The 19,077-nt window shown below is 49.0% G+C and overlaps 1 protein-coding gene across 2 annotated transcripts in view; it reads right to left on the minus strand.

Moving 5' to 3' along the window:
• Positions 1 to 10,718, minus strand: part of DNAH1 (dynein axonemal heavy chain 1) — a 73,768-nt gene extending 63,050 nt beyond the window's left edge. The window contains exons 1-7 of one of the 2 annotated variants that reach the window (XM_026792475.2): positions 10,424 to 10,718; positions 5,850 to 6,000; positions 5,223 to 5,295; positions 2,572 to 2,746; positions 1,933 to 2,089; positions 1,271 to 1,403; positions 162 to 323 (exon numbers count right to left, since the gene is read on the minus strand). In XM_026792475.2, coding sequence (XP_026648276.2) covers positions 162 to 323; positions 1,271 to 1,403; positions 1,933 to 2,089; positions 2,572 to 2,746; positions 5,223 to 5,295; positions 5,850 to 5,960 — 811 coding nt within the window. In that variant the 5' untranslated portion in view covers positions 5,961 to 6,000; positions 10,424 to 10,718. The other variant, XM_074549956.1, reaches the window with a different exon arrangement.
• Positions 10,719 to 19,077: the final 8,359 nt, after the last annotated feature.

Here is a 19,077-nt window from a genome sequence, read left to right on the forward strand (position 1 = left end):
GGTTTTTTCAGATAAGTTTAACAGACACATATCAACAGAGATAACAGTGAAAGGGATTAAATGACTTGGTGTCCTTCCCATGTCCAGCTAGGACAAGCATGGGTAATAAACTGGCTCTCAGACTATATGACAGGTCCCAAAAGACCTCATTTGAAACACACCTTCTGGAGTTCTTCCTCCATTGATGATGGGTCTCCCTTCTTCATCACGCACCAGACCTTTCTCATCTGTTTTATGGACCAAGTAGAGATCTGTCTCCTTGTCATAATCCAGAACACCAACATCAATCCACTTGTAGATCAAGTCCTGGCTTTTGGGGTCATCTGAGAGAGTCAAGGATTAATACAGGGTTAGTGTGTTCTCCTGGAGTCCCAGCAAATGGACTTTCCTGATCCAAGCGGTGATGCCACAGTCAAATCCATTTGCTTGTTTGAATATCAGTCAATCTCACAGAGCTTCTGTGTGACCAATTAAATAGTGAACTTAGGTTTTACAGGTTAGACTTTTTAATGTTTTGCACACACCAGACAGATATCTATTTATATTGATATCAGTATGGATACAGGTCAGGACAGCATATTGCTGTCCATTCAACCCAAGGAATGATCAGGTGTGGTATTCCCCAAGACAGCTGCGGGCAGAACTCAGCCATCACGTGCTGGCTGCCCAAGGATACACAGAGCTTATGTTTTATGCTTCAGTTTTGCAGACAGCCAAGCCTCTGGAGGCTGCTCCAGAGCTGCAGATGCCAGTTCCCAGGCTTTAAACCTACTGCAGACGTGTTAAAGTGAGCTGCAGCCACAGCTGGGCATCAGTACAACTGTACCTAGTAATGCCTTCTCACTGAGAAGGCTCCAAATGATTGGAAAACAATGTCCACATCACTTAATTTGGCCCAGGTTTACTACTTGTATGTTCACTGTAGTCTTCTGATCCTGCACTTGCAGAGAAATCCAGGCAGAACATACTGTGCCCTAGGAGTTAGAACACCCTAACTCCATGAAGACAGCTATGCACCAATAAAGAGAAATTCTGTCTGTGATGACAGAAGATCAAAAGGCAAAGGCAACTTTAAGAAAGTGGAAATGGTCCAGGGCAGGACTGGCAGTCAGTGAGATCCTCGTCTCTGGCTCTGACTGCCTGAGCCTGGCCAAAATGAGACACAGCTTTTCAGAGCTACACTCATCAGAATCCACATGTTCCCTTCTGCTGAAAGGGCCTGTAACCATTAGTGTTGCCCTGCTTGAGCAGGAACTGATTCAAGTTTTACCATGTCCAAGTACATCATCTGTAGGTAAAAGTGCTTTTCCAGGCACTGGCTTTCTATCAGAAGATCCTGGCTCCAGCCCTAGTGACATCCACTCTTCTGGAGTTCGACAGTCAAATTCATCATTGTCAAATACCTAAAAAGCAAGGACATGAGGGAAATTAGGATTTACTCCAGAAACAAGAAAACACCCAATAAAAAAAATTCATGAGAGGAAAACATTAACACGCAGTTCCTAAATAGGCTACAAAATATGGAAATCAGTCCAGGTGCAAAAGCTGTGCTGATATTTGGCTGACAATTTTCTCCCAAGCAGCAGTATTTTTACCTCCAGCCCTTTCCTAGGGAGAACAAACCAACACCTGGAGAGGTTTCCTGCAGCAATACTGCTGACTACTGCATTCAGAAGGAAACATGAGACACCTTTCCTTTGGACACACAAAGGCCAGTGAGGAGCACTCTCAAGGACTATTAGTTTTGACAGAAGTTGTGGGCACCCTGCAGAAGATGCTCAGCATCTTGTAGAGACTCTTCAGTGCCCAAGCCAGCTCCAAAGCATTTCCTTGCTTTGTTGCTTGTTGTGTCAATACTGGCTAAGTGATCTCAGAAACCTCTTGTGGTATAAGCAATGAGACAGATCACAAGTGCCAAATGTGCTCTCTTACCTGTAATGGGAGGTAGATGGGAAACACAGAATCTTTTGTGTCCTCAATAGGTGGCATGCTGTCAGGGTCATAGTGCCTTGGCATCAGCTGATTGGAGTCTATCCCCTTGCTGGCCAGGAGCTCAGCAATGTCAAAGGTGAGATACAGCCGTCTCCTCCTGGATTACATCAGAAAAGGAAATAATCACTTAATGTGCCTACAGGCATTCCCATGCCTACAACTCCACTTTTTCACTGTGCACCCCTATTGGTTAAAACAGTTTTGGTACACATTGCATCCATGTATATTTCTTCATTTATAGCAAAAAATAATTCAGTGGAAGTGGCCTAGAAAGATCAGGTACTCCAATCTATAAATTATATACAGTACTACAGTACTAATACATTATAGAACATACACAAAACCAGAAATTAAAAAAGAATGACAAAAAGATGACATAAACAATGTTTTCTTCCCACATCCCAGTGAATTGTCGTCTGCACCCTCTGCAATTCATGCACATCCCACTTTGGAGACTACTGCCTTACAGGAAAAGGTTTTCTCAAAGATTTTTGACATGTTATGCCTCAAAAGCAAAAGTGAACACCCTAATCTGCTGCGTGATGCAGTGATGCTTCTAGCCACTTTCTGGTTACTTACCTCTCTACTTCAACCTTCCGAGGGTTTTGCCCTGGAACACGTTTGAAAGGCATCTGCACTTTGGGCTTAAATGATTGTTCAGGGAAATCTGACTCAGCAAGGATCTCAGTGGATGGTCCAACCATCTGATCCTCCATGAGACTTTTAAAGCTTGCAGGCACCTTGAATTTTGTGACTAAAAAACAAAGAGAAACACATCTGAAACCACCAGGCATCACTTTGCTTTACATTCACACACAAAGGAGAACCCTGCTGTGTACTGGGTTGTCTGTAGAAGTCACTTCACTAGATTTGTAAGAGAAATCAAGCAGACATCAAATTAGAAACAGAAAGAAAGGCCTTTTTTTTTCCTGCTACAATATGTGATTATGGTTTTCCAATATCAAAATAATGCCATAGAAGAAAACTCCACTGAGAATTACTGTCATGTAGATTTTTGGGAGCCAAGGCACTGACCTGGCTCTAAGGAGCTCTGTTTGTTCCCAGCTTTGCTGCAGACTCTCTACATGACATGGGCAATTACTGTCTCTAATGTACAGCTTCCATCACCCTCAGAAAGGATCCCCCTGCCTCTCTGGGGGGCCCTAAGACCAAGAGTCAGTCATGGCTGAGAGGAGCTTGGTCAAGGTGGTGATAAAGGGTTTATGAATATTATGGGAGAAAAGAAGCTGCACAGGTCATCTTTGTCTCCTGAAGTGCCTATTCACACCTTGGGACAAACCTCTCTCTTCTCAGCTTTTGCTCAATCAAACCACCCACTCACATCAGCAATGGTGTGAGAAAAAATTGAGTTAAACAGTCAACAATCTCACCATTTGGCCAAACATTTTCAACAGAAATTTGGACTAAGAAAAAAGTATACGTTTCCAAGAACTGGCAGAAATTAAACCATGTCATTTACCCCATAAATAAACCAAACTGTTTATATTGCTAAACAAGTTGCAAATAATAGAACAGCAGCAAACTGGGAATTTGAAGCTTAACCTAAATTAAGTAATTGCATGCAAGCTTTAAAAAGCACTATTCCCTAGACAGAGCTAAGCATTGAACTAAAAATAGATTTTAGTGGAGTGAGAGAGATTTTCCTTTGATGAACTTTCACACTCTATCAAGGAGAAACCTAAGGTTCTGGTTTGGAATTGGGTATTTTGAATGTCAGGCTTTGAACCCAATTGTTCACTGTGTTGCATGTGCTTCCGAAGTCATGGATGTGACCCTTGATTTCAAAGCAATTGTGCAGAGCAGCCAATAATGCCAAAGCCAGACATGTTTCAGGATGGTTAGGTACAGGAAGGGTCCTCTAAGAGGTCATTCCCTTGTCCTTCTAAAATGCCCCCTGGCTCAACCCTTGGAGCTGTACATTATCTGCTTGGAGACTAAAGGAAACAGCCCCTAACTGGCTCCTCTCTCTCTACTTCCCTCCCTCAGGAAGGGCAGCTAGCCTGGCATGAATGTGCTCTTAAACACTTGCATGGTCCATAAAGTAATTTTGAGGAATCCCTAAAATGCAGCTCTTTAGCCTCGTGTACATCTCTTGCCCGGGGTCTTTACAGAATGGCCCTGATTTGTATTTGTTGTCAAGGAGCACAGCTGTTCCAATTTAGTCACTTTATTGTTGCCAAATCCTGGCACCATCCATTATGGCACTTTGTGCACTATCAACTATTTATGTCAATACTTAGTGTTTCATTTGCATTTACATTTCCAACCTGATGGCTTCTTCCCCCTTGAAGAAGCAGCAGATCATAAATAGAGTTCTGTCTCCACTTGTTAAAGATGAGTCTAGCTTGTCAAGATTCACTTGAGGAAGCAGTCATTTGTCCTCACTCATGAAAATAAATGTCACATCTAAGCACAGGAGGGTGGTACATACAGCTCCCATCTTTCTCTAAAATCCTCTCACACACACACTTTCTTCCCACCCACTGCCAGTCTATGATCCATATCCCCAGGAGTGCTCTAGGGGCCAGGAGAGTGCTGGCAAACTTTCAGCCATTCTCTGTTCCTATATTTGAGGATCCATGACACAAGTTTTTGTAAGCAGGTGGCACCAGCAGCTCTGTACACACAGAGCCCTTGCATCTAGGGAGAACAATCTGCTCTGGGGTGCAGCTGGGTGCAGAATAAATAAGTGAGGGAAGGCCATGATTTTGGCTATATCTAAATCCCAAATACAGCTTTCACAGGCAGGTCCCATTTTTGGGGTTGTCATGTGCTGGGCCAGCAGTTTAACTTGATGATCCTTGTGGGTCCCTTCTAACTCAGAACACTCCATGATTTTCACAGGAAAAGGACACTGCTGGCTCCATGCACAGTAAGAACACATGCAAATTCAGTGTTCTCCTGGCAGCAGGACCAGAACTCCCACAGGAACCAGCACAGTCCACCCTGAACTCTGGGGGAAGTTGATCTATCCAGGAGAAAAGAAAGCAGGGTTTTATCACCCACTCAGATCACTTTGCTGCACCCCTAAATGAAATTCACTTTTCACAGGATATTCAAGCAGCTCAGCACCATTCCTGAGCACTGAAAATGAAAGCAGAGCAGGAACCCAGAGGCAGCAGCCTAATTCCCACCATGCCCACTATAGGCAACCTGAACAGTTATGGCCCAGTTTCCTGCCCCACCTCACTCCCTCTCAGTGCATTTACCTTTAGGGGTGTGCTGCTCCTGCTCTGCCTGGTTCACCAAAGACTGGGATGTGGGGGGTCCACCAGAAGCACCCTGGAATGTAAGGGAAGTGTCAGAGCACAGTTGTGGCACAGTGTGAGTGGGGATCATAGAGGTACAGAGATAAAATGTGACTACAAGACTGACTTTACCAGACTTTAGGGACAACTGAGACTGTGAGTAATGGTCAGAAAAGGCTCAGAGACACAAATACCTGGAAAGTTCAGCCCAATGCACAGAGGCAGGGGATCTCCCAGCAGCATGTGGCCTGATGTCAGCTTAGGATGTTGGCTGGGGGCAGATTAGGCAGCCAGTCATTAGGGTTTTACTGCCATATATCACCACAACCACAGCCTGCCCTGCCATACTGGCATCCCAAACCAGGCAATTGTGACAGTACTGTCACTGGCTACAGAGGAAGGCAGCACAGCTCTCACCAGGATGAGCCTCATGGCTTCACTTTGTAAAGATCAAGGTCTTGCACAAAGGCCTCTGAGCAAAGGAAGGGCTGGGACCTGGGGTGAAGCCTGTATGTGTCCACACCAGCTGTGCCATCAGGCTTTTCCTTTCAGGACACTGCTGGAGAAAGAACTGCTCTTTGCACTTACCCCCGAGCTAGTGGAGGGTCCTGGAGTAGGGGCATCAGCAGGAGCCCCACTGCTGGTGCTAGGTTGGCTCCTATTCAGAAAATCCCTCAATTCCTTCCTTGCTTTGTCCATCTTCTCAGGACAACAACGCTGTGACGTAACCCTGGGCTTCCTGTGAGTGGAAAGACATTGAGCCTGGCACACAGTGTATCTTTGGCACTCCTCCACACCCTCCCACAGTGCTGGACATCCTTGAGTTGCTGCAATGAGTGGGTAACAGGGAAGGTTCCATCCCCTGATTCCACACCATTCACGACCTGGGGGCCATCAGACTCATGTGGCTGCCTCAATGGCTCACTAACCCTGGAGAAACAGATCACTTTATTATTCCAGATGGGGTTTGGAGTGGGAAAACCAGCAGCATACACAAGAAAAGCTGCTTTCCTTAAGCAGCAGGGGCTTCCCGGATCTGTGGCAGCATTCAAAAGGCTGCCAGGAGAATTTGACTAAACTGGGACTACAAGAGAAGTACTACTTTTGCTGCACCCAAATCCCTTAAAAACCCAGTCACACTTGACTCCAGTGGGAGAAGGCTACAGCCTAGGATACCAACACAGCTACTCCCAGGTGTAAGTCTGCCTCTTTCATTTAAATAATTCATGACAGATGTTTAAGCATCACCTAACACATATTAAAATATTGCCAGAAGCTCCCCTCTTTCTCTTCCTGCAGGGGATATTTTTGCTCAGCTCACAAATAATTTCTGCTCTTCCACCTTGGGAGACTCAAGTTCAGGCAAATATCACAGCTGTACAGCTTTATTTTATAAAAACCTTTGTGCACTCAGAGATACCAATTAAGAACAGCTCTCAGACTTCTGGCAGGAGGATAATGCAGCCCTTGGTTTTAGGCTTGTCTAAACACAGAGATGGCTATTGTAACTAATTAGAACAGCTAAAGTGACACAAACCCCTCCAGCCTGCACATGCATGCACTGATATAATGGTGCACACATACCTGTGTAGCTTATTCCTATAAATTATGAGTCAAAGCTTTCCATGGCGTCTCTCAAAGGTACTCCAGGCCAATACAGCTTCCTGCTCAGGGCTAGACCAGCCTCCTCACCCAGCCCTACCTGACTAGTGGTTTGTCTCCTGCACCCTTGCTAGGACCTTTCTTAGGTAGCCAAGCCTCTGCAGCAGGAGTCCTCCAGCTCTCCACAGCTAAGTTCTGCAAAGACCTTGCCTGGTCTTGAAGGCCACAGCTGGCACAGTACTTGTCTGGAGCCTCATCCTGACCTGGAGACAATGCCAGCAGATCTCTTCCTGCCATGGCCTCTCTGCTCTGCTCTTGAATGGAGTGAAAACTCTGCTTGCCCTATACTCCTGATGAGAGAGGGCAATCTTTTCAGAATTTCACCTTGCTGCCTGCCTGTGAGAATGAACCGGGTACAGCACAGAAAGCATTATATGCATGCCGGAGATAAGAGGGAATAACTGTGCTGGTTTATTACTGCAGGTTCAAGCCAGTGCACAATTTTGAGAGGTTGAGTCAAAAAAGAAATCAGATAATAAATCAAGGTTACCATGATGCGAATCTTTTAAGTGAAATGGAGTAAACGAAAAGATTGGAAAGACCTGGGAGATGAGATCAATAATACCCCCTCCCCTCCTTCAAGCTAGAAAATCTCCAATCTCTCTCCTCTCAGCTGTGCTTTGGCATGGCAACTGGAACCTCACACCCTGAAGAATGAATTTTCCATGGAGGATTTTGTTTTTATTAGCTATTTTATGCTCTGGCCATATCTATTTTAGCAGCCCAGCAGGACTGATTGGAATCAGCCAAGATCCAAGGATTCCTGATGAATCACTGCTGGACTCTTTGGTGCCTGCTGCACTGGCTGGGAGAACAGCAGCGAGGCGGAACAGCCCTGCAGGGCCTCTCCTGATGTGTCACCTGAGCATCCTCTCTGTCCTTGGCAGCAGAGCCAGCCTGCCAACATGGCTCACTGGACTTTTGCCTCCTACCACCAGAATCCTATAACCACCCAATTAAAGCAGCCAGCTTCAGGACACAAGGTTCATCTGAACCTTTAGTAGGGGTGAGGGACTGAACCCATTCCCAATTTAGCAGGACTGGCAATCTCTGCCTAGAATCAAAATAATGTGGCTGCTGCCCATGATAGACAAGTTTCCATGACTGGGGAAGTGTGTACCAAGACAGCCCACAGCAAGCCTAATTCTTTCTACTTTGCTCACTGTGTGCTCACTCACACCTCTGCAAAGTCCACCCTGAGAGCTTATGTCAAAATAAAACAAACCCCTACCCAGTGTCCAGATCAGAAACATCCATCATGCTCTCCCAGCTGCCCAGAGGGAAGGTCCCTGTGTTTGCAATTGCAAAAAAACCTGACACACACCACTTAAAACAAAGAACAAAACCAGGCATCCAAAGTTCTCCCAGCAACTCCCCAAAGAAATCATTAAAACAGCTTGTCTGAGAGCACTAAAGCTGATGTGGATATGGGAGAACTGCTAAGCACAAGGGGAATTCTACTCTCCTGCCACCCCAGCTGCTGGGATGTGTCTGGGTTTTCCAACACAGAGGTTCCCAGAGCATGGGGAGGAGCTAACTTCAGGTTTGGCTGGTCGTATCCAGCTCTCAGGAATGGTCTCCAGGCTGGTTTCAGTGATGAGAAGAGACCCCCTCTCTTTTACTCAGCCTAACTGCTGAGCCAAGAAGTTTATTGCAGAGCAGTTCCCTCTTTCCAAGCTTCCAACACCAACTGCCTTGAAAGAATGTGCAGCATGCAGACCCAGGGCTGTCCTCCCCTCCCTCCATCCAGGGGTGACATCCCAGGCCAGCAGAGCTTGGCATGGATTGCCAGGGTGACAACACTGGAGCAAGTACACCATGGCAGTTCAAGCTTTCAGCCAGCAATTGCTGCTGGTACCACAGAGTTTGTGCTCAAGGATTCCCTGGTTGTCCGAGGGATCCTGAAGAAGAGCAGTGAAAGTGCCCAGTGCCCCCTCACAGTCCAGCTGGGGGCAGGAGGCTGGATACCTGCCACATTCACAGCCTTCAGTCCTTCCCTACTTGGAGCACTTTCCTCAGGACTGAGGCTCTCCTTTGACAAGAGGAGGTACAAAGGTGGAGGAAATAGGAATCCAGTTCATCTTTTCTTCCTGAAAGCAGCTTCTCTGCCCTCCTCAGTAACTCTTCTCTACCCCTTGCACACCTGGGAGCATCTCCCTGCTCTTTGCTGGCAAACATCAGGCTGGCACCAAGCTGTCCCATCTTTAGCTATAAAATATTTTCCTGACTGCTAAGACACCTATCTCTGCACTAGTTTAGTCATGCTCCCTCACACCTGAAAAGCATGTTTCCTAGATATACCAGGTACGAGGTATTATGCTAAATTGAACTATTCAAAGTGAGAGCATATTCTTATGGCACTGCTGACACAACATTAGTTACAGCGTCTGTGTGTCATTGTGGCAAAACTATAATTACAATTTCTCGGTAAATCCAGGCTTTACACATCCAAGAGTCAAACTCCCACATGTCTTGCTCAACGTCTGGTATGAGCTTTTTGATCTGTTGCCTCTACTTCAATTCTTTGATCCAAAGCTTTGACAAAATGGGACTCTTTTCTTTCAAATAAGGTTTAAAATGGCTAAAAATTGCAACAGAACTAGAGAATAGTACTTTAAATATCATCTAACCCCTAAGCAAAACCACAGATTGAAATCTAGTATTTATCTAAAATCTATCTATCTGTGCATAGCCAGAATCCCAGCTACTAGACCATCTGGACACTAACATGCAGAAATTCCCTCTTCCTATAATTTAAGCCCTACAATATAAGCTCAGACAAGGTGATGCGCTCTCAACAAACCGCTTTAAACATCATCCCGCACCTCAAAACCCTTCTACTCTAAAACGAGAGTTGAAAGTAATTTCGCGTTTTATAGCAGCCCATTCCCTCCAACAATTTGCAGAGTTTTAAAATTGATTTTCCTCTGGGTTTTTAAACGCATTCTTTTCTCCGCGGGGAAGCACCGGGCAAGCACACCGGGCCCGGGGGGAGCAGCGCGGGCGGGTCCGGCCGGTGCCGCTCGTTACCCGGGGCTCAGGGCACGGCCTGGGCCTGCAGCCACTGTGGGTCCCTCAGGACACCCCGCCAGGCATTTACACCATCACTCCAGCACGGTTTGTGTCACTGACCAGGCACAACGCGGTTTGTGTCGCTGACCAAGCACAGCGCGGGTGAAACAAACGCTGCTGTAGGTTTCACTGCTGAGAGCCCGTGGGTGCGGGAGGAGCAGCCCGGGGGCTGTTAACGTGCGGCGTGTGGGGGACGGGGCAGAGCCAGAGCTGCTGCCAGCGCCCACCCTGGGCACCAACCGCTCCCAGGGCTCCGAGGAACCCGGCCCTGCCCGCCGCTCCCAGGTGCTGAATGCTCGGGGGACTCCCTCATGATTCACACTTGCGCGCCCGTCCGTCCGCCCTCCCGGCCCGGCCTCGGAGCCCGCAGCCCCCTGCTCGGGGGGCCGGTGGGACCCTGCCCGGCTCTGCCTGCGGGCGGTACGCACCGACCGACCCAAATCCGCCCCGACCGAGTGCGCTCCGACCGGCCCGAGAGCGCTCCGACCGGCCCGAGTCCGCCCCGACGCCGCAGGCGTTGCCACGGGAGCAGGGGAGGGCAGAAGGCTCCGGCCCGAGACCGCCGCTCCCCCCGCGCGGGCCGTTGGGCTGGTCCGGAGGCGGCGCGGGGCAGCGCGGGCTCGAGCCGCGGGCCGCACCACGGCCGAGCTGGGGGGGATGAAGCGCTCTCCTGGGGAAGCGCGGTCTGCACAGCGCGGGGCTGTGCAGAGCTCCTGGTGCCACGGCAGGGACACCGCAAAGTTCCCGGTGCCACTTCAGCTGCCGCCGCACGGACATCGCAGAGCCCCGGAGCAACCTAAGAGTCACCGCTGCGGAATCGCCGCTGGCGTCCCTGAGTTGCCACCACGGGGACACCATGAAGCCGCCGGTGCCACTTCAGGGTCACCGCTGAGTCACCGCACTAGGGCCAAGGCGGAGCTGCCAGCAGAGGGTACGGCTGTGGAGCAGTGCCAGCGAGCCACCCCAACCCGTGCCTGCCAGCCCCAGGGTGCTCGGCATCCCGGCAAGGAGCCACCGAGTGCCGCTGGGGACAGCCCCATTCGCCATGACTGCTGTCCCAGTGCCACCTCCTGCACCAGCTGGCTGCCAACCCAGCAAGGTCCAGCAGATCCTTCCTCTGTCCCATCCCCAGAATGAGTGGAGGCAGGCAGGGTGCTGATGTAGAGCTGCACCTTGGCTAGACTAAATGAACCCTGTGTGCCCATAGAAGTCTTGGGTGGGGATGGGGGACTGCTGGCCCTGGAGAATATGTCATCCCTAGAGAGGGAAAAGTGACACTGAGTCCTGTTGAACAGGCCCTGACAAGCTGGTCCCCCACAGAGGGAATGGTGGGGAAGGGACAAGCAGTGCCAGCCCTGCGGGGGAGTGAGGAGGAACAGGTTTGGATTATTTTGGGGGAGAGGAAGGAGGTGGAAAAGCAGAGAGGAAAAGATTTAAAGAGAAAAAAACCCCCAAGCCATAAGAGATCTACTGTGAAGGAGTACGAAGGGCAGAGGAGGAGGAGGGAAGGATGTAACAGGAGATGAGTGGAGACTCCTGCAGGAGGAGAGCTGTGCCAGCCGGGTGGGCAGGGGCTGCTTTGTAGTTCCTTTGAGACCCCCAATGCCTGCTGGTCCAGTCCAGGCTGACAGTGAATCCTGCTGCTTCCCAGCTGTGCCCCTGGGAGAGGTGCAAGCCTAGAAAGCAGGGCCAGAGGAGCAGGACATCAGAGCTAGCAGGCTGGCCCAAGGGATGCCTGCTGGGCAGAGAATTAGGCAAAGAGGCACAGGATGGGGGGCATGCCATGGGAGGCAGCAGAGGCAGGCCAAGAGCACTGGCTCCTCTCCCTGCCTGGGTACCTGCCAGGGGTAAAGAGCCTGCTAGTCAAGGGGGTGAGGCATTTGTGCCACCCAAAATTTGCACTGTGAAGTTTGGACAGAGAAATGTGGGACAGGCAGAGCCTCAGGCAAGAAGCACAAGCTTCTCCAGATAAGCAAGCTCCCTCACAGCAATGCTCAGCTGCTGCCAGGGTGTGCACAGGACCAGCCCCATGCAGCAAGGAGGTCTCTGGGGGGGGTTTGCTCTCCATGCTGAGCTGCTCCCACCCCACTGAAAGCAGCGGATGCTGGTGGAACTCCCAGGTGTATGTCCTCTGTCATATTGCTGGCCTCATAGCTTTACTTAAGTAAGGAGCGCTGCTGGCTTGCCTCAATTATGTTTGATATAATTACAGCTCTTGCTGGAGTTCCCTGGAGTCACATCCCAGATGGCTTCTCTGATTGAGAGGAAACAATGGTGGAGCCCCGTTGCCCTTTGCATGGAAAAATCTGCATCCATTTTGTGCTGGCTTCACCCCCCTGCAGTGGGCTGGCATTCACAGCAGGTCTTGCCCTTCCTGTGGTCAGCTGGGCTTCATTTTGGACCAGGCTTTCAAAGTTCACCACAAAATACTTCAGCAAGTCAGGAGGTGAAAGCCCCACTGATTTGACTGGCTGGGCCTTCACAAATCCAGCAGGCCAGAACAGAAAGCAGACAGGTGTGTGAGCCACCTGCTCTCCATTCGTGTGCTGCCACCTGACCTGCCTTCAAAAGGCCTTTCTGGTTCTCAGAGCCTTGCTGCAGGATGTCCTGGCACTGTGTCCCGCTTCTATGGGTGCTCCTTTAGCCCAGCAAGACCAGGCAGGGGAATGTGTTCCTTACCCACTTGCAAAGGGCAGGTTCAAAATGGCAGTGGTGATGGCTGGCACAGCTGAGGATCTCTGTGCTTTCACCTCCTCAAATCAGTCTGAGCTGAGATCCAGTCCCTGTCTGGCTCTGCACAAAAGGTTTACTTCTGACAGTTCCTCTTAGTGTTCTTCTTCCATGGGGTCTTTTGAGACCACAGATTCTATGCTGAGTTCCCAAGAAAACAGTTCTCCAAGAAGAGGTTCCTGAGTCCTTGCTGGAACACACTGGTCAGTGACTTAGCAGTATTTTCCTTAGTGCAGGGCTGTTCTGGGATAAGGAATACACTGTTCTCCCTGTCTCCTGTCACAGCACTGGAGTGGAAGCATGAGCCAAGGTTAGCAGAGTCTGGACTCACAGGGAGGGAGAGAGCTCTCACACAGTTGCCAGACATGAGAATCAAACCAGTTTCAGTAGGTGATAGGATGTGAGCTGAAATAAGTGAAACATGCTAGTGGCTCATTCTGTGTCTGGGGCTGTTTTCTGGCTGAAGGGCCCAGCTTTTCTTGTACATGGTCTGAGCTGTGGGAGCCCCTTTTTCTGCTCATTTGGCTCTCCTGCATCTATCCAAATCCAATAGCTCAGAAAACCCCATATCACACAAAAACTTGCTTCTACAAACATCCTTCCCTTAGTTATGAGAGGAAGAATAAAATAGCAAAAATCCTGACTTCTGTGGACCTTGGAGATGATGTGCTGGTTGTTTTGTTCCATCACTTGCACCTACCCCCTGCCGTGGGTGGCAGGCCCCATCAGATTTAGCAGTGTTTCCATCCCCACCCCACACACATTTTGCTGGAGGTGTAAATGATCCTTGAAGCACAAGGCCACTAGAGAATAAGGCCCTAGAATTCTCTGTCTCCACACCTACATGTGTTCCCACACACAAGATACAGCATTAATGTGGAGTAAAGCACCACATGTTGACAATGCTAACAAGTACATTTGACAGAAAGTCCTCAAGACACAAACCCCTGAGAAAGTCACAAAGCAGGGAGAGCCAGGACAAGGTCTGGCTTCTTGTTGCCTCAGCACTTCTTCTGAAGGGGCAGGTTGATTCTGAGGAGGTGGTATCGAGCCAGATTCTCTTTATATTCCTGCTGCTTTCAACAGCTCTCTTGACACAAGGCTGTTACCTTGAATTCAGTCAGGCTGGGACCAGGGAACAGTTTGTAGCTGCAAGTTCTGTACTTTCCAGCCAGTTTTTGCTTCAGAAAGCGAACAAGACTTTGGCTCTGATAGTGACATTCTTCTTAGCTAAGTTTATCCTTCACCTCCACCACTGTGCCACAGTACATCATCTCCTCACTGTGTGTTCTCTCACATTGGGGATCACACCATTAACCCAGCCAGAAGGCTTCCCCAGGGAACTTGCAGGCAGAGGTTACTGCCCCAGGAAAGACACACAAAAAGCATGGAGCTGTCCAGAAGGAGGAAGATGACAGTGAAGATCACCAGGGCCAAGCCTGAGCAGGCAGGGAGCAGTGGGGATGGAGAAAATAAACAAGCCTCGGTGATGAGATCTCAGCAGTGGTGAGCAGAGGAGCTTGCAGGAGCCATTTTCCCAAAATTGGCTCAGCTGATTTGGCCAGAAGTGCCTCAAATGCAATGCTCTTGTTCTCCATGGGGCTGCTGACAGAAAGAGCTTGCCGGCAGGAAGCTCCCAGTAAGCTGGGAGATTTTTCCAAGAAGAGCCCATATGTACTTTATGGGCACCTTGATTCCAGAGAGGATTAGTGGCAGAGGTGCTCCCAAGTATCCTCTGGCTCCCAAACCCCCTGGAGCTTGACCCTTACATTCCTCAGAAGTCTCACAGACCAATGGCCAGATTTCATGCAGATGTCATCTGTCAGAACACACTCAGGAGGTTTGGAGCTCTGTAGCTCCACAGCAAATATGGTGCAGCTACTTCCCCATTACTTGCTTTCTTTATAGAAAGGAAAATTTCCCTGAAGCTTCCAGAGGAACTTCAAGCTTTTCATGAAAGACAGAGCATCTTGGCTTCAAGAGAACTTGCTGGGGGCTGTGGAGAGTTCTGGTTCAAGTCTGTGGTCTGAACCAGACCTGTCAGGCTCAATGTTAAATCTCCTCTCAGCCGGTAAATGTTGAAATGATCTGGCTTTGAGCAAAAATTCCAGCCTTTGCTGACAAACAGCAACAGACTCCTGTGAAAAGCCTTTCTTTCAACCAACTGGCATCTGATCAAGGAATCCCCAACCTGTTCAGATTTTTTCCACTAGGAAGCATGTGCCAAAAGCTGGAATAGATCATCATGAGAACACTGCTGTTTTACATGCTCTACAGAACAGGGTCTGAGCCAGCAGGCTGAACAGAGCGGCAAAACCAGTGCATGTCTTTGCACCAAGAGAGGACAACCTAACATTTTTTGATTTAAACTGGCTTCAAAAGAGAATTTCTTGAACTTGTTCATCAGCTGATTTATTGCACCAGGTGCCAGCGTGACTCCTGTCATCATTGACACAGTGCTGTCAGTAGTTGAGCATTCATACAATTTGTCTGGCTGGTCCATCTACCTTGAAGTACCTCTCACTTGGCAGGGAATATTCTCCATAAATAGCTCTTTTAAATACAAGAAACAATTTTAAACCGTTGGTGAAAAACAAACAAAAAACCAGAAACAAACTCCCTCCAAATAAACAAACAAACCAACAAACAAACAAACAAACCTCCCCTAAAACCAGAACAAAAACCCCAAGAGAGTTTGTTGCTATTTTCCATCATATTTTTATATTCAACTGGTAATTGTAGAAATGTAAATATGAATGCAGATATGAAACCCAGAGGAGGATGGGAGCAGAGTTTGGATGTGACCTTTCGTTGCCTCTCAGCCTGCCTGCCCCACACCCGGTGTAAAGGGAATTACTGCTGTGTCCAGTAGACAGAGACCAGGTGACATTTCTGGGGATATCAGTGGGAAGGAGATTCCTGAAGCTTAAGGCTGAGCTTCTTCTGCACAAAGAAATTGTCACCTGCTTAGTGAGTGCCAATCTTTTGCCTCGTTCCAGGGAGCAGAGCTCAGAGAAGGCAAAATGTGAAGAAAGCTGCGGGTGTGGCATTGCTGTGAGGAACTGGGCAACCAAGTGAGAGGAATTATAGCTTCCAAATGTGTACCGACATCCTGCTAATTCCCAGATCTCCCCCTACTCCCTCCTCTGCTGACGTTCCAGTCCCCACTTCAATACCTGCCAGGTCCTTTTAGAGAGCTGACATTTCCATTCCTGACATTTTCTGCAGCTCCATCTGGGAATTAATGTCCGGATATTAGCAGCGATGGGGCCGTTTATCATAATTAGTCTCATGAAGCTACTAAGCATCCAACTATTTTTCATCAGCACCGAGGAAATAAACTGCAGGATCCAGTAGACGAGACGGACGATTTATTTATTGATTGATTTATTTTGGTCTGTCAGGATGCAGCTTTAAAGTTTGTTGAGATGAGCAATGCTCCTCGGAGGCAGTGACGACAGTGGGGCTGGCTCACCTTGGGTGTGCAAGCTGCAGAGAATAGGTCCCCAAACCCCCTGAGACAGTGAGGAGGCATTTGTTATCCTATTATTATCCTGTTATCCTAGGCTCTAGCCTCCTGCACTTATAAAATGACAAGTTGTGACAGGTTGAACCTTGTCTGGACAAGCTCAGGAAGAGCCAGCTGCTAGCCCCATGATGGCATTATGAACGAAAGCCATCTCCAGGCATGGATTTTCTTCTCTGTCAGGAACAAAGCCAGGGTGCTGTGTACCCTAGAGGAGGTGGCACAGGGGCCAGCAGCTCCAGGACTCTCATTTGGCTGGGTATGCATGGCTGTGCTTGGACCTTAATGCTAACCAGAGGATGCTGCAGGCAGCACGTGTCTGTCACCTTCCAGAGGTGCCTGGGAGCAGACGAAGCTGTTTTCTCACTTGTCGTCCCAATTGGAGCAGGGTGAAGTACAAGCTTGTTGTTTTCCTTCCCCAAGGATTGGGACTGAAGGGCATGGAAGCAAAGTGCCACACACATGAGATCTCACACTGTATTCACTACAAGCAGGGGAAGGTTCTTTGGAAGGGTTCTGTGGGTTGGATCTTCTCTCTGCCAGAGAAGGTGGCTAATGCTTGCTGTGATCTCAATCCTAATTTTTGGGGGCCAGTGCAATAGACTGTCCATCTTTCTACGAGTTTGGCTCCAGCTCCCTGCTCTCCAGGCACAGCTGGTGCCTGAGCTGCTGAAACCTAACAAGGGTTGTTATCCATCCTGATGGCTACTACTCAGGGCAAGGAGCCTGTATTGATTTCAGGAGCTCTTCTACCATTTTGCAGGCTCCAGTGACCTCCTGACATGTTCTGCGTGGGAGGAGATGGGAGATCCCCGGCAGGGTCATCTGCCCTGCACCACTCTGCTCCGCATGGGTCGTGGCCCAAAGTCCTAAGGATGAGGAGTGCAATGCTGTGTGGAGCATGAAGGGCTTCTGAATTCACTGCTGCTCTTCTCTCTATCCCCATAAAACCCCACAAAGCCTTGCTACATCCCACACACCTCAGTGCTCACCTGCAGCAAGCCCACCTCCTCCCTGATTATCAAGAGCTTTCCATCCTGAGGTTTGCTATGCAAACATCAAACATTTGTGTTTAAATATTACACTCTTCTGCTGATGTGAAGCTAGTAATTACAGCCAGATGGGACCTGGCTCACAGGCAGACACAGGGCCCACACGCTGCTCAGTGGTGGCTTTTTTTTTTTTTTTGCAAAACCATGTGGCCGACCACCGGCAGAAATATCAAAAAAGCTGAATGCAATTAAAAACAATGGGGAAAAAAAAAAGGCTTTCTAAATATATCATGCAATGTATTCCAGGTGAGCACTAAATGTTCTGGCTGCAGTGCCTGGCAGCCCTAGCACCATTCATGGGACATGATCCAAGGCGGTGTGCTCCAGCCATACCTCCCTCCAGGCACAGCCTGGTGATGACATGCACTGATTTGGTGTCAGCACCTCCTGCAGCACCAGCAGGGTCTGATCCTGCAAGGCCTCCCTCAGCTGAGGAACAGCTCTTTTTGCACAAGGGCCTGATTCAGCCCATGCTCTGGTCCATCAAGGTGGCCCCTACAAGGGTGCCCCAATCCCAGGGCCACCACGCTGCTGGTGTGAGCTTACAGCTGCTGCTGCCTCCTCAGCAGCTGAGTGGAGGGATCACCTGCACTGCACAAGCTGCACACATTTCTGCCTCCCACAAGCAGCCCAGGGTAGCAAATACTTCATTTTCTACCACCTCCAGGGCTTCAGATCTGCTTCTACTCAAGGCAAAACAAAAGCATTGCAGTGAGTGGTGGACTTTTTTGCCCTGGATCATAGCCCACAGTCCATATTCACATTCCACATCTGATTGTGTTTTTAATAGATAATCCTCTCCCTATTGCCTCTCCCCTACACATCAACCAAAAGGTGAGCAGGAGCATACCAGTTTAAGCAAAATGCTCCCATTGCTTGTCCTACCCACCACCTGTGTTGTATATACACACCACCCAGTGCCCAGGAAACAATCCCCTCCTTGCCGCACACACCTGATTGAGTTCCAGCAGTAACAGTGGTGCAGGTAACAGCCACCACTGTTGCCTGAAAGAAGGGCTAGAGTTAGCTCATCATACACAGTTTAAGTAGCTCCAGAAACCACTGCAGGTGATGCCATTAAAAGCTATAAAGGCTGCAGCCCTTCCTCTGCAAACCAATCCATCCTTGTGGCTCACCCTCCTTTTCACTCTCAGGATGCTTCCAAGCCAAGCAGGGCAAAGCCAGAGCCCAGTTTCCTGTCCAACCAGCCAGGGATGTTTAATTCCTCAGGACAGCTGCTGGGATATGTCCTCCATGCTGTAACAGTCAGCATGACACAGGTACCTGCTCACCCATCCATCTGCAAATGGTGTCCCACAGCCAGCCTGCCAGACAGCAGCCAGCAGCTCTGGTTTCCAGGAGAAAAAAAAAGAAAAAGCAGCAAACAGGAAAAAAAGAAAAAAAAATCATTGCTTTGTGGGAAACCACAGAGCCATAGCAAACACGTGCTGTCATTTGAGACAAGCACCGAGCCCTGAGAGGTTTCCCTGTTGAGGAAATCAGGATCAGCCTTGGTGGGAGGCAGAGAATCTCACGTGTCTGCCACCTCTCTGGGGTCTGCTTCTCCCTTCTTCTGTGCTCTACAGGTTTCTAGCTTCCCAAATCTTCCTCAAGGACCACGAATGGAGCTTTCCAAGGAAGCTTGTTTATGATGTCATGTACCCCGGGAGAGTGTTATCTGCTGGGAAGGGAAGGGAAGGGAAGGGAAGGGAAGGGAAGGGAAGGGAAGGGAAGGGAAGGGAAGGGAAGGGAAGGGAAGGGAAGGGAAAGAGAA

This window comes from Zonotrichia albicollis, chromosome 12 (assembly GCF_047830755.1).
Source record: "Zonotrichia albicollis isolate bZonAlb1 chromosome 12, bZonAlb1.hap1, whole genome shotgun sequence".
Lineage (NCBI taxonomy): Eukaryota > Metazoa > Chordata > Aves > Passeriformes > Passerellidae > Zonotrichia > Zonotrichia albicollis.